This window comes from Saccopteryx bilineata, chromosome 8 (genome assembly GCF_036850765.1).
Source record: "Saccopteryx bilineata isolate mSacBil1 chromosome 8, mSacBil1_pri_phased_curated, whole genome shotgun sequence".
NCBI lineage: Eukaryota > Metazoa > Chordata > Mammalia > Chiroptera > Emballonuridae > Saccopteryx > Saccopteryx bilineata.
The window spans coordinates 49,123,078-49,148,580 of NC_089497.1; the positions used below are offsets into that span (position 1 = coordinate 49,123,078).

Sequence of the window (25,503 nt, forward strand, 5' to 3'; positions counted from 1 at the left end):
TCTTCATAGATGAAGCATAGGTATTTTTAGAAATAGGAAAAGAGATAATGCAGTAACGACGTCTACTCAGATTCTCTCAGTGTGGCTCAGGGGGTATCCTGTGTGTATCTATAGCTTGCTGGGGTATGAAATTCAAAATAGTTATGGTAAGCAGCATGAAGGAGTTTCTTTTTGCTTTTAACTGAACTTTTGGTTTTGTTTCCCCCTCAGGCTACAGTTACCTGATCTGTGATCACATGAGGGCTGTGCGCCTCTACATCAGCGCCCTGGAAGAGTCCTGTCCTCTGACGGCCTTTCCGTGCGCCAGCTACAAGGCCTTCCTCGCTGGCCACTGCCTGGATTGCTTTGACCCTTTCCTGCTCTCCTGTCCCCGGATCGGTGAGAGCTATCCCTCTGCTTCCTCTGACAATTAGAGGGCAGTTCAAGTCTTGCTGGTCGCCACCTCTAAGTCCTGGTCTTTTATGGTCTAGAAATCTACCTAACTGGGATAAAGAAAATTTAACTGATCAGGTATTCAGCCTGTTCCAACCTGGAAGGTCGCGTTTCACCCTCGGTGTCCCACCTCTCACTGTCTGTACTGCTTCCTGATGCCACCCTCACCCTGCACGTCCCCTTCACACAGCTCCTCCCTGCAGATCCAGCTCAGGACACTCTCCAGTAACACTGGTCAAGTCCAGAGCCCATGACCCCACTTGCCACCTGAATGCTTGACATAAGGCTTTTTAGTTGGACCAGCCATTCTTGAACTCCTGGTAATCCCTAAATCAAGGTGTTGTGGGGCAGTCCCCTAGAGTGGCCCACATGGCCCACTTTAAAGGTGTGAGGCTGTGGTGGCCACCTGCCAGCTGGAGGAGTGCCTACTTGCTAGCGGTCTTGGGCATGTTCTTGGACGAACCAGGCCAGTCTGAGGAGAAGGGCTCAGGGAAGGCTGAGGGACCTGGGGTCAAAACCTGTGCAGATCATTGCTAGGAACATCTTGGGGTTATGCAGGGTGAAGGGCTTCAGGAAAAATTCCGGGAAAGGTAAGTGGTTGCTTCCCCTCCCTCTCTCTCCCACTTCGCACCCCTGGCTGCCACTCAGCTAGAGCCGCCTGTCATTGCTTACCTGAATGCAATGGGCTTCAGTCTGACAAAATGGTCAAGTAGGGCTAGCATCCCACAATAAAGCAAATCCACATTACTTCCTACTCATTGGGCATAATTGTCACGAATTCCCCCAGATGTGACAGACTGGCTGTCACAACCACTTCACACAGAGCCCTGCCTAATCTCTCACTCCATCGTAACTGTCACTGAACACCCAGGGACACTCACTAACTACTTGTACTCCCAAGGGCATTTCATGTTTCCTTATTTTTTGTGCCTTTGCTCAAATTGTACTTTCTGACCAGAATGCATTTCCCAACTTGTCAACCACTAATCAAATCAAACCCATCCTATACTTGTACTATACAGGAGATAAGTGCCATCAAATAACTGTCATGCAGATTGTTTTGCAAGTTGGAGACATAATTTCAGATTGCTTAGAAATACCTCCTGAGAATGGGCCAGGTGATCTGAAGAATGGACTTTCTGTTCACTTGTGTGTTTATTCCTGGCTGGACTGAGTTGGTGTATGCTGAGACTCACCATAGGGGGACACAGTGCAGTGTAGAATGAATGGGTGCATGAATTTAATCAATATGTGACTGGGAGCCATGGACCCTGAAATGGCCATCTCAGGGTTCTGCTGTCTTTGCTTCTTGACTTCCAGGGCTGGTGGAACAAGGTGGCGTCAAGATAGAGCCACTTCCCAAGGAAGTGAGAGTCTACCTCCTGACCAGTTCCCGGGCTCCGTACTGTGGTGAGTTGGGGGAAAAGGCATAGCTGAGCCAGGCCAGTGTGCAGTCCAGCAGGGTTCAGGATTCCGGCTTGGGCTATGAGCAGCCCACCATGGGAGCAATGGTGGGAGGTGGGGGACTGGGATGAAGATATCCTGGGAGAGTTGGGGCACAGCCACCACTGGTCTCAAATAGAACCAGAACTTTCAGAGCTAGTCCAACCCATTGCTCAATTAAGAATGAAGACTTGAGAGGGTCGTCCAGTCTATATACTGATCCTAGTTCTTCCTCAGCCTCACAGAATCTGCCCTCCAGGGTGGGCTCTCTCTGGAATGACATCTGGGTGTGCCTCTGGGTTTCTCCTTCCTGAATACTTGTTCACATCCTCTTTGGTGCCATCCTATGTCTCCCACCCTGGCAGCCCTCCCAGGTCGGGGTCCCCGGGGAATACAGACCCTCACTCTCTGCCTCCCTTCCCTTCACATATCCCCACTGTCTGTTCACTGTGGCTTCTAACCACTGCATTTCCCTGCAGCTGAGGTGCCCGTGATTTATAAAGAAGTTAAATGTGAGAGGAAAGTGTGTCTTAGAATCTATGACCTACATTACGGCTGAACCATCATCTTGCCCTATGCTATTTTCATCTTAACTGGGCTGACTCTATTTCCTGGTTTATGCTTGTTATCCTGGGATCCTGTCTGGTTTCCGTGTAAACAGAACTGAGTATGCTAGTTAGGATAAATTATATGGCTATGCTAATTCTAACTGCTTTTCTGATCAACTTGTGTCTGGCTGGTAGGGGGATCTTTGTGGCTTACTTTCCTGGTAGTAGAAGGCCTGGTGCCGTGTGGTAGGGAGCTCGAAGCTCAGTCGCCATGTTCACGTAGACCAGGATGTAAATCTCAGCTTCTCTACTCACCAGCTGTGTGATCAGGGGCAAGTGATTTAACCTTTCTGAACTTCTATATCCTTATGTAGAAAATGGGAACAATAATAGTACCTATTTCAAAGAACCAATTGTGCGGACAAAGTAAAATAGTATACAAGAAGTCACGAGCACAGTGGCTGGAACCCAATAGTTCGCAATTCCCTTCCCTTTATCAATCAGAGCCCTTGAGAAACTAGAGGCAGGTGATTCCAACTCCATGGCAACCTCTTAGGAACACTGTGGGCTTTTCACATAGATCAGCTCCCTCGATAAACCAACTCTGAGAGGTAGGTGTGCGTAAAGAAGGGAAGCTCCAAGACATTTTCAAGGTTACCCAGCTAGGCGAAAAAGCCTGGATTCAACTCCAGGCCTTCTGACTCCAAAATCTATAACTCTTCTCATGCCACCCCTGCCCGCACACTGCCGCTTCGCTCAACTTCTGAGACCTGCTCTTGACAGTCGTATTTCCTGGTTACTCGGCTGTGCCCCACCGCTTGGAGGTCAGCCCAAAGGCGGATGCTTTGTCCAGGCGTGGAGGCAGCGCTGTGGGAAGCTGACATCCAGTCTAGTTCCGGCTCCCTCCTGCCAGCTTGGGGCCCCCTGGACCGGCTTGGCTCCTCCCTCTGCGCAGCTAGAAGTACAGGGCGCCTGGCGAGCACTTGGTGGCTACAGGCATTTTAAGGTCCCTGCTGAGGCAGATTCGTGTAGCCATAGATTTTTGTTTTATATTTGTTGTGAGACACCCTCCCCACGCCCCCAGAGCATGGTCCTGTCTGTGCAAAGCAGCCAGCGTGAACTCCTGTTTGCCTATGCTTTGAGGCTTCTGAGCTTTCCAGCTGGGACCTTCCGCCCCAGCGTCCTTGCCACGGGTCCAGCACTTCCTGGTGGTTCAGGTGGTGTTGGCAGCTGGCAGTTCCCTGTTCTCACCCACTGCCAGGCCATGGCGCCGGGCTGAGCCTCCGCAGTGCTTACCAGGACGGGGTCACCCTGTACCCCTGCCAAGCATGCCCCAGCAGGGCAGAGAATTGTCTCCAAATATTTCACACATGCACCTTTTCTCTATCACCTCGTTTAATTCTTACCATGGTCTATGAGATGATGCCAGGGTTATTGTTTACAGATGAAAGAACTGAGGCACAGAGAGGTTCAGTGACTTAGACAAGGCCACACAGCAGGTAAGCAGCAGAGGGGGGCCTTGGATTCTGGTCTCTTGACCAACTGTGCAGGGCTCTGTGTGCTGCTTCCCATGTCATGCTCCTGTGCAAACTGGGTTGCACCACCAGTTCCCACTGACCCAACATTTGCAGACCTGGTCTTCCTGGGGCTTCCACAGAATATAGAGAAAGGAGAAGCAGAACCTTAGGAAACTTTCTTAATCAGTGATCCCTTCTGGCAAAGAAGAAGTGATGTAATATATCAAACTCAGCCCAGAGAATTAAATTCCTAAAGCTCATGTAAGTTAGCCTTTAAAAAAAATTACAATGATCCCCTTCAGTTCAGCCTTGTCTGTCACCATGACAATCTACATCCCCTAGTAAACAAATGAGAAAGAGGGATGGAAGGGGTATGACACTGGGGAGAGACATGTATGGCTCTCCTTTCTTCTGGTGAGTGAGTTCTTGGCGTCTTAGCATCTGTCCTGAGTTCTGTGACTAACCCCATGAGCCCAGAGGGACCACAGGTAGGGGAAAGGGGAAGGATTACTTCCCCAGCTACATCTCAGTCACCAAGGAGTCTGTGAAGATGCTCCAAGACCAAAGTTACTGCGAAGTGCCACCAGCTAGGTCTACCCCTTAGTAAGGAAAAGATGGGGTTTTAGAAAAGCTGTACTCCTTAAACCTTCTTGCCGGAGGGCCAGCAGGCTCCAGGGTGTCGCTGAGAGTCAGGCTGCTCCCCCAGTCCATGTCGATGCCACCAGCTCTGGGAGCGCCACGCTGCCTGGGAGGGTGGAGGTGCCACAGAGGCACCCCTCTGCCACAGGGAGAGAAACAGCCATCTGCACACGAGTGAGTCCCTGACACTGTGTGTATGGTGGGGCGGGGGAGCGGCATTACTCTATTTTGTGATTTAATTATTTAGTAAAATAGAGATCCTTTTTGGTTCTTTCCAAAGTCACACTACTGAGATATTGTCACCAAACAGGGAGGAGTGGGACATTCTAACATAACAAGTAATAAAAACAAACATGTATTAAATGCTTCTTAGAGGCAAAGGCACTAAGGACTTTATATGTGGTAACTCATTTAATTCTCATTCAGACCTGTGAGGTATCCATTTTTATTTTTATTTTTATTTTTGTATTTTTCTGAAGCTGGAAATGGGGAGAAACAGTCAGACAGACTCCCGCATGCGCCCAACCGGGACCCAGCCGGCACACCCACCAGGAGCTACGCTCTGCCCACCAGGGGGCGATGCTCTGCCCGTGGAGGGGGGTCGCTCTGCCGCTACCAGAGCCACTCTAGCGCCTGGGGCAGAGGCCAAGGAGCCATTCCCAGCGCCCGGGCCATCTTTGCTCCAATGGAGCCTTCGCTGCGGGAGAGGAAGAGAGAGATAGAGAGGAAGGAGGGGGGGAGTGGAGAAGCAAATGGGCGCTTCTCCTATGTGCCCTTGCCGGGAATCGAACCCGGGTCCCCCACATGCCAGGCCAACGCTCTACCGCTGAGCCAACTGGCCAGGGCCATATCCGTTTTTATTTTCCCCCATTTACACTTGAAGAAGCTGAGGATCTGCAATGACAGGTAATCTGCTCCAGGTCACACAGGTACTAAGTGGCAGAGCAGAGACTCCTCACCACACTGCTGCTCTCTCTCTGGGGCTGTTTGGGCACCGCACCCCCAGCCGCTGGCTCAGTTGTCTGCTCTGCTTTGGTTTCCTAGTGCATCACAGCCTTGTGGAGTTTTACTTGTTGGAGCCAAGAAACAGGGACAACAACATTGTGGTCACCTTCTTTAGCAGCAATGACACCTTCTCAGTCAAGATCACCATGTAAGTAAGTGTCCCTCAGGGCCGGCCTCTCTCCTTAGGACATAGTTTTATTTTACACACACACGCGCACACACATGCACACACACACACACACACACACACAGAGGCACTGTGTCATCACTGATGAATGAGCCGAGCCGACAGGACTAGGGCTGGAGGTGAGGGCAGAATCTACCACAGACGTACCCACAGACACATATGGGGCGTCTGTCCCAGGTTCACGGTCAGTGTTGGGTCCAAGCATAGTGTATTCAGACAAGAGTAGATGAGACAGGCAGGCGACAGTGATGAGGTGTCCCAACAGGTGGTGAAAACATAGAATTATTTCCCTGACAGGAAACAGTGCTCAGGAACCCAGGAGGGGGCCTCAGGGATGGCTGCAAGCAGGAAGGGCTGGCCAGAGCCTGGGTAGCACCACCTTTGGGGTGAGGGAGCAGTATGGTGTGAGCTGGCGGAACAGAATTGCAGGCAGAGTGTCAGCTGGCACATAAAGGCAAGGAGAGGGCCAGCAGCCTCGACGCTGTGGCGCCAGACCCTGGAACTAGGGCTGAGCACCTCCTTCCCGTGTTGCCACACTAGGGCCTAGCAGCTGGTTGGGACCAGGCTCAAGACGGGGCAGAGGACTTCAACTGGGACAGCACAAGCCAGGCAGGGGAAAGGAACTCGCAGTGCCTGCTTCTTCAGAAAGCAATGGGCTGGTTACTCACAAACCGGTAGGACAGAGACCAGTCAGATAAATCAGCATCTCAGGCAGGGGTCAGTCTGGAAACCAGGCCCAGCCAGGTGCCCAATAGAAGGAATGTAAGACAGGGGACTCATGACAAACGTGTTGGGAGAGCTGAAAACCCGAGAGGATGGGGAGGCAATGCGGAAGTCAGCCAGAGGGCAGCCACTCCCACCCCAGGGAGGTGTGGGGAGGCACACAACTCCAGGCAGTGCTGGTAGAGCACAGAACAGAGCCCACTTCTCCCTGGAACCTGTGGGCAGCAGAGCCTGAGAAATACGGTTTGCAGGAGAACAGACGGAACACACGCAGGAAAATGACCAAGGTGCACACACGGAAGTGTACAGTTGTCAACGGTGGCAGGCCTTATGAGAACATGTAAGACAGTGTTATAAAGTACTGTACCTTAATCCACGGGTTACATAGAGACACCAAGTCCAAATGAACTTTTGAGGAGTTTATTAATTAACCAGCTAGCTACATGGGGCACAATCCCAAATCATGTAGACCCTCTTACCGTTCTAGACCTTCTTTTATACTCTTATACAAAATCACGTACTGGTTGGAGTGGGTAAGGAGGGAGCATGGTACAATAGTCAATTACTAACAAGCTTACAACATCTATCTATAGGATCTATTAAAAGGAAAAAGCATTTTTTTTTTTGTATTTTTCTGAAGTTGGAAACGAGGAGGCAGTCAGACAGACTCCCACATGCGCCCGACCAGGATCCACCCGGCATGCCCACCAGGGGGCGGTGCTCTGCCCATCTGGGGCATTGCTCTGTTGCGACCAGAGCCATTCTAGCGCCTGAAGCAGAGGCCATGGAGCCATCCTCAGCACCCGGGCCATCTCTGCTCCAATGGAGCCTTGGCTGCGGGAGGGGAAGAGAGAGACAGAGAGGAAGGAGAGGGGGAGGGGTGGAGAAGCAGATGGATGCCTCTCCTGTGTGCCCTGGCCGGGAATTGAACCCGGGACTCCTGCACGCGAGGCCGATGCTCTACCACTGAGCCAACCGGCCAGGGCCGGAAAAAGCATTCTTACACATCAAGACCACAAGATAACACAGTAGTGATAATTGTTTTACATACCGGGCAAAGACATTCCCAAATCTTCTAGTGTGTACCTCCCATCCCCATTGCCACAGAAAAACAGTTAGCTTAGGATAAGGAGAGAAGCTAAATGAAATTACCTTTGCTAAAAGTGTTGGGGATAGTTTATTAGGAAATCTAATAAGCTAGTCCCCACTTGTTTAGTTTACAAGTTTTTATACATATAAAGGATTCCAAGAGGGATGATTATTAGAAAGCATATAAAATGTTACAGAATGCAGGTTTTTCAAGCAAGGGGAGTGGGCTCGTGATCCCTTTGTCTAGAGGTATATACATCACTCTCAGGACTCCAGGAGGGGAGGAAGAGTTAGAATCAGTGTAGGAATTTTTAAGTAAGGTATGTATACATTGTCTTCTAAAGGATCTTAAGGAAGGGGAAGAGGGAGTTTCCAGATAAGTGTTATCCTTCCAGAGAACTATGATCAGTTACTAACTAACTTTTGCCCCTTTAATCTCTTTCTCTGGGTTTTTTTTTTTCTTTTCAGAGAGGAGGGGTAAGGGGGCCTAACTCTTCCTTTTAAAATATAAATACTAATGTTAACAATTTTTGCAATTCCTTGGCATCTTATCACAACAGCACCTGGCCAAGTGTGAAGAAATGATATTTGAGTGGAGATTTAAGGATTCTAAGGAGTTGCCCTGGTCAGGGTTTAGTGAGAAGGTGACACTGAGAGGGGACAGCAAGAGGGCGAGGCCCACGGAGAGGAGGCTGGAGGGGCAAGTCAGGGCTACATCAAGCAGGATATTGAAGGAAAGGTTAGAGATTTGGGGTTTTATCCTGGAGGGCCACTGGGAGTTTTAAACAGGGTGTGACCGGATCAGATTTCGGTTTGGGAACATTTCTCAGGCTTCAGGGCTGCACATGAACTGTGCTATCAAGGAAGACAAGTTTCTGCTGGAAGGAGATTACTTCTCGGCTCCCAAACGCCCTGTCACCAGCCAGGGTTCCTGTTCACCAAGGCCACACAGTGAACATGGCAGGCAGTCGGGACCCCAACCCGATCTTCAGGTGCTTACCAGAGCTCTGCAGATTGTAGCTAAATACTTTTCTTCAGATTACTCCAAGGGTGTGTTTCTTCTAGAAGGCTGTTTTTATTGTTGTTGTTGTTTGGGTTTTTTTGTGTATTTTTCTGAAGCTGGAAACGGGGAGAGACAGTCAGACAGACTCCCGCATGCGCCAGACCGGGATCCACCCGGCACGCCCACCAGGGGCGACGCTCTGCCCCTCCGGGGCGTCCCTCTGCCGCGACCAGAGCCACTCTAGCGCCTGGGGCAGAGGCCAAGGGGCCATCCCCAGCGCCCGGGCCATCTTTGCTCCAATGGAGCCTTGGCTGCGGGAGGGGAAGAGAGAGACAGAGAGGAAGGAGGGGGAGCGTGGAGAAGCAAATGGGCGCTTCTCCTATGTGCCCTGGCCGGGAATCGAACCCAGGTCCCCCGCACGCCAGGCCGACGCTCTACTGCTGAGCCAACTGGCCAGGGCCCTAGAAGGCTGTTTTCATCACCTCTCTAGCTCATTGGTAATTGAGCCACCACTGGCAGGAATCATGACAAGGACACACAACCCTGTCTGCACATTAGAATCACCTGGAGAGCTTTGAAAATTACTGCCATTAAGCCCTAAGATTTTGTTGAGGCAAAATCTCTGGGCTTTGATTCAACAGCTACACTATTCTTTCTTTCTTTTTTAATTGAGAGGTGGGAAGGCAGACAGACAGGTTCCCACATGCCCCCTCCCAACCAGGATCCACCCAGCAAGCCTCCTACTGGGGGATGCTCTGCCCACCTGGAGCTGCTGCTCTGTTGCTTGGTAACCAAGCTATTTCAGTGCCTGACACGAGGCCTTGGAGCCATCCTTAGGGCTCGGGGCCAACTTGCTCAAACCATTTGAACCATGACTATGGGAAGGGAAAAGAGTGGGAGAGAGAGAAGGTGGAGGGTTGGAGAAGCAGATGGTTGCTTCTCTTGTGTGCCCTGACCGGGAATTGAACCCTGGACTTTCACATGCCGGGCCAATGCTCTGAGCTGAGCCAGCCTGCCAGGGCAGCTACACTTTTTCAAAAAAACAAAACAAACTTCTTATTTTTCAATTACAGTTGTTGTCCATACAAATATCATATTAGTTTCAGGTGTGAAACCCAGTGATTTGACATTTCTAAAACTTACAAAGTGCTCACCATAATAAATCTAGTACCTATCTGACACTGCAAATAGATATTACAATATTATTAATTGTATTCCAACAGCGATACTTTTAAAGGCTCCCCGAATGATTGGAATGGGCATCCACAGAGCCTTCCCTTTTCCAAGATTGGTATTACTCTTTTGAAGAAGGATCTCAGAACATGATTACCTTCCATTTCTTCTTGTTGTTTTTTTCCTTGTGGAACAGAAATTGAAAAAAGGGGGAGTGTAGTGAGTTTGTGGGCAGTCTTTCCCCTCCTTTCTTGTGAAACCCCCAAATTTCCCTCTACTTAGAAACCTACCCGGGCCAAGCCCCCAGGCTGCTCACAGCATCCTGCGTATTCCTAGTGTGTGAGCTCCTCCCTCCAAGCAAGCTCTTATAATGAACACTTCTTATTCGGAAATATTTCAAAACACTTCTGACATGTACAATAAAAGGAACAGCTTTTATACAAAGGATCTTCCTCAAAAGGAAAAATCAAACTAAATGACTAACACTGGGTTAAAAAATACATATAAAGAAGACATTTCATCACTGCAGAGACCAGAAAGGAAAATGAAATCATGCTGGTTGAGTCATGCCCAGACCATAGGGCAGTCCCTGTGGCCTATGAGCCCAGAAAGGGCGGGAAAGGCAACCCCGACCAGGGCACAGGAGGCAAATCTGGGGTGCCCTCAAGGCTCTGTGAGGTGGTCCTGGTCTGTACCATGCTTGTCCAGCCTGACAGGCCTCTTTTCTCCACACTGAGTCTTGCTTTTGTCTAGGGTTCCTCTTTGGGTTTGATCAGTTCAGACTCTTCCCTCCATCCTTGTCTCAGGACAGGAGTCCAAAGTGGTGCCTGAATCTTGCAAACCAGAGGGGAATCAGAGGGGCGAGGGCACACCTAGGGCTGTAACAGCCGGGAAGAGACAAAACCTGGATTCCACCGCAGCTCTGTCTGGCTTCAGGACCTTGTTTGCTGTTTGTTTCCATCCACACACTCATAGTCAATCTAAAATAGAGTAGCGCTCTCACTTGTAACCGGAATGAGGTGGCAGCGGGTACTCTGGACAGGCAGGGTCCCGGGCAGGACGCCGTCAGGGTTCGGGTGGGAGTGCACAGAGGCCCTCGCTGCGGACTGGGGCAGGGTGGACGCCGCTCCCTGGGCCGGGCCGGGCCGGCCGGGTGGGTGATGGGTGGAGGGCACCGTGTTCAACCCGCCTCTCTGCGCCCGGGCACCTGCAGGGGAAGCCTCACTGCCACCCCGGCCACCGGCCACCGTATGGGTTGGGGGTGCGAGTCCTGGTCCAAAGCCCTCGCCCTCTGGGCTGAGCGGCCCAAACCCGGTGCAGAGCCTGAGGCCGACGTTCTCAGCCCCGAGCTCCGGGCGCCCAGGGCGAGCGGCTTCGCCGGCAGGGTGCGCCCCCAGGAAGCCCACGACCCTCCCGCAAGGGAGGACGGGAAATTTCCCGCGTCCCCGCGTCTCCGCCTCCCAACCCCGGAACCAAATCCGGGAGAGGGCAAGTCGCTGGCTCTCGCGGGACCAGCGTGGGCTTCCGGGTCACCTGGGCGCAAAGCCTAACACAGGGGCCGAGGCGCCCCAGCGAGCCGCGGGGACGCGTGCGCTTCCCTCGAGCCCCCGCTCGCAGCGCCGCAGCGTTTGGGCCGGTCGCGCCGTCGGTTGTGGCTCAGCCGCGCCCTGGCTGAGGCTGCTGTGTCCGCAGCAGCGCTGGCGCCGTGATGGAGCCCAGGCCCCTCCAGGCTGGTCCTGGAAACTTACGCAAGTTGCGGCAGCATTCCCTGAAGATATGAGAAAGGATCTTAATTCCTAGGGTTTTCCAGGGACAGTTGCTGATCTGTGCCACTATTGTTGGGTTTTCTTGCTGTATTTTTCTTTTGGGGATAAGGTTTCGATTGATTAGAAGCCACCTTGATGTGGAAAGAAAAAAGGCTTGCTGTAGAACTTTCTAAACTAGTCGAAGAAAAATGTAAACTACTTGAAAATTTTAGCCTCCTACAAAAAGAGCAAGAAGGCTTAGAGCCATCCAAGGATTCCTGCTCTGAGGAGACAACAGAAGCGCAGCGTCTGGAGGCAATCTGTGGAAAGTCGAACAGTTCCAAATCTGAGTTAGAGGATGAAATCCTCTTTCTAGGAAAAAGGTTAAAGAAAGAGCAGTCGGAACAAGAACACTCCATGGTGGATATTTCTAAAAGGATACAGTCTTTAGAAGATGAATCAAAATCACTCAAATCACAAATAGCTGAAGCCAAAACAACCTTCAAAATATTTCAAATGAATGAAGACCTACTTATGGTAGCTGGAAAAGATGCTTTGAGTGAAAATTCCCAACTTCAGGAAAGCCAGAAACAGCTATCACAAGAAGCTGAAGAATGGAAAGAACAAGCAAGTGAACTTAATAAACAGAAAATAACATTTGAAGATTCAAATATATGTGCAAAACAAATTCTGTGTGATGAAGAAAGTCAGATCAAATCTCTGACCGAACACTTGTTAAAGATGCAAGATTGGGCTGCTGTGCTTGGAGAAGACTTAACACAGGATAACTTGGAATTGGAAATGAAGAGTGATTCTGAAAATGGTACACTCTTAGATAATCAAAAGAAGCTGATTCATGCAGCTAAGTTAAAGGCTTCTTTAAAAACCCTAGAAGGAGAAAGAAACCAAATATACACTAAATTAACTGAAGTGGATAAAACAAGGGAAGAGCTTACAGAGTGTATTAAAAATCTTCAGACTGAGCAAGCATCTTTGCAGTGGGAAAATGAACACCTTGAAAGTGAGAATCAGAAACTTCAGCACAAACTGAAAGTAACAACTGAACTGTATCAAGAAAATAAGATGATGCTTAACAGGAAGTTGACAGTAGAAGAAAATAACCACTTAGAGAAAGAGAAGACACTTTCTAAAGCAGATGGAAAGATCAGCCACACAGCTGAAGAGCTAGAAACCTATCGAAAGCGAGCCAAAGATCTTGAAGTAGAATTGGAGAGAACCATTCATTCTTATCAAGGGCAGATTATTTTCCATGAGAAGAAAGCACATGATAATTGGTTGGCAGCTCAGACTGCTGAAAGAAACATCAATGATTTAAAAAAAGAAAATTCTTACCTCAGGCAAAAATTAACTGAAATAGAGTTTAAATTTAAACTTTTAGAAAAAGATCCTAATGCACTTAATATTCCAAATACAACATTTAGCAGACAGCATTCCCCATACAATCCCTTAATACTGGGTCTACCTTCATCTGAAAAGAAAGCTTATTTCTCCCCTCCAGTTTTGTTAGAGGGCCCACTCAGATACTCACCTTTGCTTCCTGGGGGAGGAGGAAGAGGCTCAAGAGACCCAGGGAATCCTCTGGATAATCAGATTACTAAATCAAGTTGTAATGAGTTAACTGATCCTCCCAGGGAGCCTTCTGACACTGAGTCCCTTTCACCTCCTTGGGAACAGGATAAGAGGAGGAGGATGATTTTGCCGTCAGGCCAACCTTATCCCGATACAGCTCTTCTTCCACAAAGGCAAGACAGATTTTATTCAAACAGTGGTAGACTATCTGGACTGGCAGCACTCAGAAGTTTTAATATGCCGTTGCTGAGTAAAGCAGATGGGCCAACATCTTCAGAAATGGAGTCCAGTAGAAGTGGTAGCAAAGAAGTTCCTGGTTATATGAATGGGCCTGATAAATCTCTCCCCACCAGAAGTGGAGCAGCTGGCCCTGGCTTCGTTCCTCCAATCAGAGGCCCATTGTTTTCAATGGATGCAAGGGGCCTGTGAGAAGAGGTCCTCCTTTTTCCTCCACCTCCTGGAAGCTTGTGGGGAGCTCCCTGTGATTATTTTCTTCCAGGGAACTTTCACGGTACACCACCTCCTCCATTTGTAAAGAGAAATGTTTATTCACCGAGAGCTTTCCCTTATTATCTTCCCCCAACAGCCAGATTTTCCCCTGACCCCCTCATCCTGAAAGTAGCAGTGAGTTCCCATCAGGGTTGATTCTGCCTTCAAATGAGCCTACTACTGAATGAATATCCAGAACCTCAAGAAATTTGACAATATTTTTGGTCTCTCTTCAAAATTAATTTTGATTTCTCTTATTTTTAATTTCTGTAACAGCTGTTACTTAAGTGATTATACTTACGCTCAAATGGAGTTTAATGGGATTACATTCTCAGAGTGGTATTTTGTAAAAAAAAGATGATTTAAATATGAAGCTTATGAAATTATTTTAATTTGATTAATGAGTCTACTATCACATAAACAATAATGGGAGTTTCCTATATGTAATCTTGTAGTTGGGGATGTTTTAACTCCAAAGGCTGTGTCTTTATGGCAAGAATGTATTTGTTGTAGACAAATGTGAAAATAACTTCATGCTTAATTAAATAAATTATAATTGATTTAAAGACTTGTTTGCCATTAATAATAAAATCAGCCTGACCAGGCGGAGGCACAGTGGATAGAGCGTCGGACCAGGATGCGGAAAGACCCAGGTTCGAGACCCCGAGGTTGCCAGTTTGAGTGCGGGCTCATCTGATTTGAGCAAAAAGCTCACCAGCATGGACCGAAGGTCGCTGGCTCGAGCAAAGGGTCACTTGGTCTGCTGAAGGCCCACGGTCAAGGCACATATGAGAAAGCAATCAATGAACAACTAAGGTGTCGCAATGAAAAACTGATGATTGATGCTTCTCATCTCTCTGTTCCTGTCTGTCCCTATCTATCCCTCTCTCTGACTCTGTCTCTGTAAATAAAATAAATAAATAAATAAAATCAGCTAGATTTTTTCATTAAAAAAAATAGAGATGACTCATACAAAATCTTTTTATCTAAATGCCCTAAAAGAGAACTCTACTTAAGGTTAGTGCTTCTAAAAGTGAGTATCTTTTCCAACTAGAAATCTAAGAATGAGGGACATTTTTCCAGATGTGAAAGTCCAGGAACTACTATTTTGCTGCAGTGTCCACTTTTTTACTTTTAAAAAATCAACAAATACAGTTGTGTCCATGAAGTCATGGTGAACTTTTGACCGGTCACAGGAAAGCAACAAAAGAAAATAGAAATGTGAAATCTGCACCAAATAAAAGGAAAACACTCTCAGTTTCATATCTATTCAGTGCAGTTCAATGTGGGCTCACGCACAGAGTTTTTAGGGCTCCTTAGGTAGCTATCCCGTATAGCCTCTACAGACTCATCACTGACTGATGGCCTACCAGAACAGGGTTTCTCCACCAAACTGCCGTTTTCCTTCAACTGCTTATCCCACCGAGTAATATTATTCCTATGTGGTGGAGCTTCCTTATAAATGCGCCAATATTCACGTTGCACTTTGGTCATGGATTAAAATTTAGAAAGCCACGGAACACACTGAACTTTCCTCCGTACCGTCCACATCTCAACTGGCATGGCTGTGGGCTGCTCCGCTGTATACAAGGTGTTACGTCATCATCTGCGCATGCGCACATGCTGCCACATCATCCTACAGCAACTGGGAGGGTTTTCCTTTTATTTAGTGCAGATTTCACATTTCTATCATCTTTTGTTGCTTTCCTGTGACCGTCAAAAGTGCACCATGACTTTACAGACATACTATATTTTCTGAGTCATGTTCAAAGCTGTGGGTATGTGGGCAGAGGGGTTGGTTGGGGTGAAACAAAGGACCATGGTCACTACCTTCAAGGAGCTAGCTCTTTTGTATGAATGCTAACTGGTGCTACCAGCAGAGCCCCGCAGGGGCCAAGGAGAAGCAAAGGCCAAAAATGCTACATAACTTACTCTTCCTTTCCCTTGCAGACCTAAACAGCAACTGCAGGGGAGAGGAGTCCTAGCTCACCCCAACCCTCAGTGTGAGATACACCAAGTGAATCTCAAGCTTCAGGCTTCCCACCGGATTTGGGGGAAAGACCGGAACACCATTGTTGGGAAGTTCTGCACTGCTCCTTTGCCTGTCAATGACAAGTAAGCCCAGTACTCACCTCACCCAGACACACCCATAAGGACCAATTCTGACCTTAGTTGGATGTGATGTTGTCAAGGTTCGATCTCCTCATGAATGATTAGCTTCTCTGATGCAGAGATGACAACAACCCAGGGTTTTCCTAATACTCTTGCTGGACCACCTAGGCTGGGAATGTTAGAAAGCCAAAGATGGTGAACTCTAAGTCCTCATTCTCGCTTCAATATAAGAAACCCATTTTACCAGTCTGTCTACCTATTGAGATACATTTTATTTGTTTTCTATATGAAATTTCACTGGAACAAAGATTTTCCAATTGAATTTTTCCTCCTCCTTAGTGTCCACTGGACACATTCATGGTTGTGGATTGAGACTTTCTATCCTCCTTACCTTGCTAGAGACCAGGCCTTTATATTGTTAGTCCTACCATCCTGGACCTTTGGAGGACAGTAGGCTCCTGTAGTAGATGACTGTAGACTTCCTTCGCCTAACATCATGAAAACACAAGAGCCCCTAGCACTCCTTCCTGACCTAAAGGAAACTGCCCTCAGCACATACCCTTCTGTTGCTCTTCTCTTGCAGTAAAAAGACAGTCTGCTTACCTGAGCCAGTGACCTTACGAGCAGATGTGACTGTTTGTCGTGACCTGAAAATTACGTGTGTATAGTATAAGCCTGAGCAGGACACATCTTCCTGAATCTCCAGATGGGGGATTCAATTTATCCTAAACCATTAATACTAAGAAAGAAGGCAAAACTCCTGGTTATTTTCCCCATAATTCGCACCTTAGAAGGGAAAGATAGCTAATTTTACAGGGCTTTATGTCCATTGCCAAGTTGAAGATCCTTACATAGCTATCAGTTCAGCTTTACTACTCCACTTAAAAACAATTACTCCACATCCTTGGACATCTGTATCCAGAATTCAAAATCAAAAATAAAACTCTACGGAATATCTTAATAATTTATTATTGTATTGGAATGGAATTCTGTTACATAGGAAAAAATGTGACTTATAGTCTGTGGCATGGGGGGAAACAGTAGATAATGAATTCTCTGTATTAAAATAACAATTGGAAAGAAGTGCTTGGAACAGGAGAGGGAAGGAGCACCAGAACCGAAGCCACTGTGGGCTCTGGGACCTTCAGTCAAGGGACACAGTCACTGGGCAGCAATACTGTGAGGAGGGAACCAGGGAAAGAGTCTCCAACCTCACTCTTCTTTCCTCCCTCATTCTCCTGCCAGTGCTCCCCATTGAGTGCTTACAACAGGAAGCTGGAAGGCAGGAGGCACAGTGCTGTGGCTCAGGAGGGAAAGCAGGGCAGAGAAAGGTGGAGAATGAGTGGGTGGGGTGGGGAACAAACAGGGAGGTATGCCCACACCATCACCACTTTCCCCAGCCAGGTTCTCCCCAGATTCTTCTAAGCTTAATGGTTTCCTTTAAATTAATTCTTTAAAATATCACGTACTCTTTTTTAAGTGAACAATCCAGTGGTTTTAAGTATATTCACATTGTTGTGCAACCATCCCATGACCCACCTCCAGATGGATCTCCAGATGGGTCATCATCCCATTAAATAATAAGTCCCCACTTGCCCTCTGCCAAGCCCCTGGCAACCAATAGTCTACTTTCTGTCTCTATGCATCCTACGATTCTAGGCACCTCGTACAGTCCTAGTGTATTAGTCCCTGTGACTGGTTTATAGCACTTAGCATAGTCTTTTCAATGTTTACACAGGTTGTAGCATGTGTCAGAATTTCCTTCATTTTAAAGGGTGACTAATATTCCATTGTGTGCATATATCATTATTTTTTTTTTAATTTTTTATTTATTCCTTTTTAGAGAGGACAGAGAGAGAGAGAGAGAGAGAAGGGGGGAGGAGCTGGAAGCATCAACTCCCATATGTGCCTTGACCAGGCAAGCCCAGGGTTTCGAACCGGCGACCTCAGCATTTCCAGGTCGACATTTTATCCACTGCGCCACCACAGGTCAGGCTATATCATTATTTAGTTCAGTGGACATTTGGGTTGCTTCTGCCTCTTAGCTATTGTGAATAATGCTGCTATGAACACGGTGTGCAATTATCTGTTCAAAACTTTTTAAATAAAAACCTACAGAAATGAGCTTTGAAAGGAAACTGCTGATTTGCTGATTTACTCTCTAGAATAAAGGCAAGGCGATAGATATGAGCAAGACCCTACAATTGCTCCATTTGGGCCAAGTCACTCAGGTGACCAGGAAAGATAGCTTTGGGTTTTGGCCAGGCTGTGGAAATGCAACCAAAGGGACAGCTGATGCAATGTGAATAGTATTAGCCTAAAAATAAAAGCCAAAGTGAGAGGCAACAAGCATTTATTTGAGATCCAAAAAAACTATTCAGGAAGCACTGATTCCGGGTGAATTTCCAATCATGTTCTTATTAGGAGATGAAGGCAAGGGTATCTGTGAGAAAGGAAAGGGGAAAAATTACATCAACAGGAAGAAGGAATTTCTGTAAATGCAAATAAACTAACACAGTGATGCTAATACGAAAGGATGTCCTGCCTGGCGCAGTGGATGAAGCGTCGACCTGGAACACTGAGGTTGCCAGTTCAAAATCCTGGGTTTGCCAGACAAGGCACATATGGGAGTTGATGCTTCTTGTCCCCCTCCCTGCCCCCCTCTGTCTCTTTCTGCCTCTCTCTGTCTCTCTTCTCTAAAATTAATAAATAAAATCTTCAAAAAATTTTTTTCTAAAAAAATAAAGAAAGAAAGAATGTCCTTTAGTCATAATATCTGCTTTCTTGTTATGTTTCCAAACAGTTGTTTGGGATGGAATGTTGCCTTAGGCCCAATCCAAATGTTATTTTGTCCAGTTTTAACATTCCAAAGGTTTGAGGAATAAGACATTCAAGTTAGTTCCTTGGGATGACAACTCCAGCTCCATTTTTTAAAGGGGTTCCGTTTCTCTTATTTTTCACAAATACTTACATGCTTTATTTTTTGCACTGTCTACCACAGTCAGCAGGAGAATAACATGTCTGAAGAACCTGCACGTTCCCTAATATTCAGGCTTATAGTTCACTTTGTGTCAAAACCATAACCCCCTCTTTTCTTTATTCTCTTGCGTACCCAGGTTCCCGGCAAGAACCTCCCTAGAGAGCTCTTTGGGTTGAGTTATGTTAGGCTGCATTTCCTGTTTGCTCAGCTCCGAGTTATTGTAACATAGCTGCCATCCTGTGCGACACTGCTTAACACATAGTTCTTCCTTAGTTTTCCCCTGCTGCTGGTTGCTTCCAAATGTGTGTAAATGCGCCCTGGCCAGGTAGCTCAGTTGGTTAGACATGCCGAGGTTGCAGGTGTGACCCCCAGTCAGGGCACATACAAGAATCAAACAATAATGGCATGCACGAGTGGAACAACCAGCTGATGTTTCTCTCGTGCGCTCACTCTAAAAATCAATACATAAAGGAAAAGGTTTTTTGAATGTGTGTAAATAACGTTATGCTGCTGTGATCAAGGTTATGTTTTGTGGTGCTGATGCCCTGAGCTGGCCTGCTGTTTTTCCATCCTTGTACCTCCAGTTTTGCTGTATGTCTTTGCTAATACATTCTTACTCAAAAGTGTTTTTAGACTTTCTCACAGTTTATTTTGCTTCCCATCAGAAACATTAGATCATTACCTTAAATGTTAAACCAGTTTCCCTTATCGTAAATTAATCCTAAAAATAACTACAATGTGAACACCACAATGTTTGAATTTCCAATGAGATAGTGTGGCTTGCTGAAAACTCTACACATTAGGCCTATTTTGCCCTTATTAAAAAAGGAAGACTAGCAAAGATGAGAGAGATGTCACGTGTATCAATACCAAGGACTTTCTTCTAGATGCAATTAGTGGGTTGAAAGAAATTAAAACATGAATAGCAATCTCATCATGAGATTTAATGTTATTTAATGCTAGATCTATGTGCTTCCTTTAACCACCTTGCCCAGTGTGGGGTACATGGCCCACACTCTGGGAAACCTGGCTAAGTAGGCAGAAAGTGTGTGGGGTTAAGAAGAAGGGAAAGCTAACAAGGAACTCTGCTTGATGGCAGAGCAGAGGCAGTTTGGGTGTTTCTTCCACATCCATGTCACTCACAACCTTTGCTGATCTCTTTTTATGAACAGAGATGATTACAGAAGTAATTCAAGTCAATAAGTCAGATCCACTACTGCGTGCAAGACTCTGCCAATAGAGAATGAAAGATAATGATAAACGAGACTCAGCCCCCGCTTTCAAGTGGCCATACAAGCATCACTTCCAGACACTTCCTCTCTCTGGTCACTCTACTTTGAATGCCCCACGGTCCCAGGACTGGGCTTAGTGTTCCAGGTGCAGCCTTTGCCCCACGGAGTGCACTTTCACTTGTTCTTTATGAAATCCTCCACTGATTCAGCCCAAGAGTTGCTTTAGGGTTAACCACAACTCTTCAACTTGAAAAAAATCTGTATTCCTTTTAATCCAGCTCTCCTTCTTTCTTGTGGAGTTTATTTCTGTTTGAAGCTGATTTAACTTTTCATGTAACCCAATTTTATTACATTATTGTTATACTCTCTCCAACCTGTCAGGGATTTTCCATGTCCTGATTTTATCAAGAATATTTAGCTCTCCCTTAGAGCTTTACATCATTTTATATTATTTTATTATATAGAAATATAAAAAATGTGTATTTATATGTGACATGTTTATAGACTTCTTTTCTATATCTATAGATAAGAAAATGAATACAGAAGGTCAAGCATAGAACCCTACCTTTAGAAACATCCTTAAGATTAAAATACTCTGGGATGAAACTTCACATATATTTCTAACTCATGTTTATTTTGAATACTTACATATTATGAGGAAAGTTTCAATACTTTATATCTATGGTGATCCTCTGATTTGAGAAAGAGAAAGAGAGAGAGAAGAGAGTAAGATTAACATTGAATGACTTCACTTCCAGGAACCCAGGCAGGCTCCTAGTAATTGCTTTATTTCCTAAATATATTGTACAAGCCATATTTTTAATAATTTGTTCCTGGATTTTGCTAGGAATCAACATCAAAACTTTTGATCTCTAATTTCTGAAATAGCCACATTCCCTGGAGCAAATATATCCACCCACGATCTCCTAATTCTTCTCTTTGGGATAATTTAGCGATTACTGAACAAAAACCACAGCCACCCCATAAGATTTTTCTTTGTTTTTGTTTGTTTTTATATTTTAAAACCTTGATAGCACTTATTATATTTTATTTTTAGGAGGTCTTCCTAAAATAAGATTGTAATTCAGGCTCTGGGTACTGAGATTCATTTCAAGCAGCTTGGTAATTTCTTTTCAATCTTAATCTTTGTATTAATTTCCTTACCAAATTTTCAACACTTTAATATATATATATATTATATATTTATATATATATATAATATATATATATATTTGTGTGTGTGTGTGTGTGTGTGTATGACAGAGACAGAGAGAGAGAGATGAAGCATCAACTATGTGCCTTGACTGGGGGTCTATAGCAGATCGAGTGACCCTTTGCTCAAGCCAATGACCTTGGGCTCAAGCTGGTGAGCCTTGCTCGAACCAGATGAGCCCACGGTCAAGCCAGGGACTTCGGGGTTTCAAACCTGGGTCCTCTGCATCCCAGTCCAATGCTCTAGCCACTGCTCCACCGCCTGGTCAGGCCATAAATATATATATATATTTTTTTTAATTAAAAAAGCAATACATATTCATTTAACAAGTCAAACTGTAGATATATAGTTACCATGGCCCTGAGGTAATCAATGTTAATAGCTTGGTGTGCAGCCATCTATGCATTTCTCCATTTTAATACAAATATATACACAAAGTTGTTTTTTTGTTTTGGGTTTATTTAACAAAAAAAATCATAACATACATATCACTCTACAATTTTTCTTTGTCACTTAACATATCACAAATATCCCTCCCAGTACTATATACATAGATCTAAATTATTCACTAGTTGTCTAATATTCCACAGTATAGATATGCTATATTTTGGCCAACCATTTTCTTTGTGGATAACATTAAGGTTGTGTCCAGTTTTTTTTCCAACTACAAAATGATGCTGCAATAGACATTTTTATACATCTATTTTCATACTGGTACCTTCATTTCTACATGGTCAATATCTTTGGTGAGAATTGCTTGGTCAACAGATATATCCAAAGGTTATTAATGCTAAATTACTTTCCAAAAATGTCATATCAATTCACGTACACTTTGACAATGGTTGAAAGAAATTGTTTCCTTGCAATTATTTATTCAAGTATTTTTTCCCCTAAGATAAATAGCCTAAATTGCCAAATTTCTGCTTTGGAGTTACCACATGGTGTTCAGATTATTCCAAGTTGGCTAACCGGTTACCCATTTGTGAAATGGGAGTAACTTTCTTCCCTTCAGAATTATAGGGGCATTCATTCAGACACAGGAATCTTCAGAGCTTTGAAACTCCCTAGGGGTGAGTTGTGATGAACATTAAAAAATAAAGCCTTAGGCCCTGACTGGTTGGCTCAGTGGTAGAGTGTTGACCTGGTATGTGGAAGTCCTGGGTTCAATTTCCGGCCAGGGCACACAGTAGAAGTGCCCATTTACTTCTCCACCCCTCCCCCTCTCCTTTCTCTTTATCTCTCTCTTCCCCTCCCACAGCCAAGGCTCCATTGAAGCAAAATTGGCCTGGGAGCTGAGGATGGCTCCATGGCCTCTGCCTCAGGTGCTAGAATGGCTCCAGTTGCAATGGAGCAACAGCCTAGATGGGCAGAGCATAGCTCCCTAGTGGGCATGCTGGGTGGATCCTGGTTGGATGAATGTGGGAGTCTGTCTCTCTGCCTCCCCACTTCTCACTTCAGAAAAATACAATAAATAAATAAATAAATAAATAAATAAATAAATAAATAAATAAATAAATAAAACCTTATTGGCCCTGGCCAGTGGCTCAGTAAATAGTGCATCGACCTGCTGTATAGACATCTTGGGTTTGATTCCCAGTGAGGCTACTCAGGAGAAGTGACTGTCTGCATCTCTCCCCCATCACCTCTTTTCTTTCTCTCCTTCTTCCCCTCTCTTAACCAGTGGCTTGTTAAAGTGTGGTCCTAGACACTGAGGATAGCCTGGCTGGTACGAGTGTGTCAGCCTCATTTGCTACAAGTAGCTAGGTACTTAAGCATCGTCCCCAGATGGGGTTGCAGGGTGAATTTCAGTAGGGGCCCATGCAGGAGTCTACCTCACTATTTCCCGTCCTCTCACTTAAAAAAATAATAAAATAAAAATAAAGCCTTATTATTTTTTTATGATTATAAAATTCCACTCATCTAAAAAATTTCAACCAATACAAGAAGTTATAAAAGAGAAAGTAAAAGCTAAAACTTCCAAAACATTTGCATTTAGTACGTCAGGTAGCATTCTAATCCCTTTACATAAATTATCTTATGTAACCTTTCCAGCAATTGCATATATTAACTTCATTTTTCAAATGAGGAAACTGAAAGACAGTGAAATTAAGCAACTTGGCCATGGTCATACAACTAGCAATGGGTGAAGTCAGAGTTCACACTAAGCCATCTGACTCTAAAATCTGGGCACTAGCCACCATGCTGTATAGGTTAGCCTGCTCAAGTTGGTTGCTAGTGTTAGATGTCTTATCCAAAATGTCTTATCTAAATAGAGATCTCTCCGGCCTGCCTCCACTCTATCTAAGTAAAATTACCTGCCATTTCCCGCGCTGTGCTGAAATTGCCTGAAATCATACTGTGGACAATGCCACTCCTATGCCTTTGTGACTACTGCCCATGTTACCCTTTTCAGATTCCAGTCATTAAAGGTTCAATTTCAGTTCTCTCTCTCCCAAGAAGCCTAACCACGCATGTGTCACTTGGTCCAGTTTCCATGCTGCCTTGCAACGGCAGTAGTTTATTGCATGTCTGTCAGGCTTCTCTGATGAGACTGTAAACATTCTTCAGTTTAGGCAAGGACTATGTGCTCTCATTCTCTATGTCTCCCACACTGTAAGCATGCCACGAAAGCTCCTTGAGTTGAAGACAGAGTTCTAACGATGTAGACAAAGGCAAGGAAAGAAGATCAGGCACGGAGAGGCTGAACTCTCAAGGAAGGGTGGGTATCTATAAGTGTCAGGAATGGTCTTTATTTATGCATCTGTATTTAAATTTTTATCTGCCAGTGTTGCATTTTAATCTTAATATATCTTTATAGGAGAAAGCTCTAGCTATATATAAAGAAAATTATATTGAAACAAATCTTCCTACATTGATGAATTCTCATCTGTTCCTTGATCTCCTTGTTGAGTGGTCCTAAGTGACATTCTGAAAGTGACATACAGACCCTGGCCAGTTGACTCAGTGGTACAGCGTTGGTCCAGAGTGTGGATGCTTTGAGTTCAATTCCCTGTCAGGACACACAGGAGAAGTGACCATCTGCTCCTCTCCCCCTCCCCCCTTTCCCTCTCTCTCTCTCCCCCTTTCTGCAGCCATGGCTCGATTGGCTCAAGTTGACCCCAGGCCTGAGGATGGCTCCCTGGCCTCTGCCTCAGGTACTAAAAATAGCTCAGTTGCCAAGCAATGGAGCAATGACCCTGATGGGCAGAGCCCCATAGGGAGCTTGCCCCTGGTGGATCCTGTGGCACATGCGGGAATCTGTCTCTCTGCCTCCCTTGCTCTCAATTAAAAAAAAAAGTGACATACACTATTTCTCCCAGCCTTAAACACATCTTTAAACTCATTTTTGGGCATACCCAGGCCCTGGGGTGACTATCGCAACTCTGCTTGTATCCCAGAGGAGGTTGGCTTCTTCTACTTAAGCTCAGAAGTGATTCAACTAGCCTATCCATGCCCCTATGAAGGCCCAGAAATCCTTCCTGGCCTTCAGCATTCACTCTTCCACTTATGAAACCATGAATATTTGCTTTATGTAACCATTCAGTGTCCTGACAACAGCCCAAACTAAATTCATCCTAAATTAAATGAACATCTTTCCCAAAGTTGTTCTTCCTCTCCTTAGAGTTAATAGCCATCACCATGAACCAATATTCAGGCTTGAAGCTTAAGTCATCTTTGACCCAGAAGCATCATTGTGCTTAAAAGAAGGAAAGAAAATGGGCAAGTAAAGCAAAGAAAGAAGAAAAAAAGGAAGGAAGGAGAGAGGGAGGGAGGGAGAGAGGGAGAGAGGGAGGAAAGAGAGAGAGAGAGAGAGAGAAAGAAAGAAAGAGAAAGAGAAAGAGAAAGAAGGAAGGAAGGAAGGGGGGAGAGAGAGAGAGAGAGAGAGAGAGAGAAGGAAGAATCATTTTCCTCCTCCCTCCTCATATGTGATTTACACTCAGATACTATGTCTCATTTTCTTCAAAATGTTTTCTGATTGTCTGTTCTTTCCTATCTATGGCCTTGAACACATAGTAAGGCCCTGGATTGGGCACAAACCTCTAAACTGGTCTCTTTTTTCTAGCTTCTTTCTACTCTAGTTCGCTCTCTTTACCTGTGTCAGATAATTCTTTCTATAAACCATTTGATGTATCATTTTCTCACTCTAAAGTTTTCACTGGATTCTTCTGACATCTTAGAATAAGGGATCTCTTAATTTCTTAACCTAGAATTTAGGGAATGTCTATGACTAGATCCTTATCTTTCTTCCTTGATTTCTCTCTTAACTGTTTCCCAGAAGAAATTCCTAGCCCTCACTAGGTTGATATAATATAATAATATAATAATAATATAATATAATAATTATAGTGTATATTTCCTTTTTTTCCTTTCTTTTTTTTTAAA

General features: G+C 45.4%; 3 protein-coding genes, 1 non-coding gene and 1 pseudogene across 8 annotated transcripts in view; 2 read left to right on the forward strand and 3 right to left on the reverse strand.

The window, feature by feature from the left end:
• Positions 1-25,503, forward strand: part of PLA1A (phospholipase A1 member A) — a 59,592-nt gene that overhangs the window by 17,563 nt on the left and 16,526 nt on the right. For 2 of the 5 annotated variants that reach the window (XM_066241559.1, XM_066241560.1), the window contains exons 7-9: positions 211-378; positions 1,753-1,842; positions 5,624-5,736. In XM_066241559.1, the coding sequence (XP_066097656.1) occupies positions 211-378; positions 1,753-1,842; positions 5,624-5,736 (371 nt within the window). Of the gene's footprint in view, positions 1-210; positions 379-1,752; positions 1,843-5,623; positions 5,737-9,809; positions 10,112-15,533; positions 15,699-16,278; positions 17,490-17,684; positions 17,820-25,503 lie in introns of those variants that run through there. The other 3 variants (XM_066241557.1, XM_066241558.1, XM_066241561.1) reach the window with 3 other exon arrangements.
• Positions 7,405-7,480, reverse strand: TRNAA-CGC (transfer RNA alanine (anticodon CGC)). The gene has a single exon. It is a non-coding gene; the product is annotated as a tRNA-Ala (tRNA).
• Positions 11,338-14,104, forward strand: LOC136312120 (melanoma inhibitory activity protein 2-like; annotated as a pseudogene).
• The window catches only part of COX17 (cytochrome c oxidase copper chaperone COX17), a 65,644-nt gene continuing 58,172 nt past the window's right edge, over positions 18,032-25,503 (reverse strand). Inside the window, exon 3 of the mRNA XM_066241567.1 lies at positions 18,032-18,138. The gene's annotated coding sequence lies outside the window, so the exon portion shown is untranslated. The remainder of the gene's footprint in view (positions 18,139-25,503) is intronic.
• The window catches only part of POPDC2 (popeye domain containing 2), a 46,319-nt gene continuing 38,847 nt past the window's right edge, over positions 18,032-25,503 (reverse strand). Inside the window, exon 4 of the mRNA XM_066241563.1 lies at positions 18,032-18,138. The gene's annotated coding sequence lies outside the window, so the exon portion shown is untranslated. The remainder of the gene's footprint in view (positions 18,139-25,503) is intronic.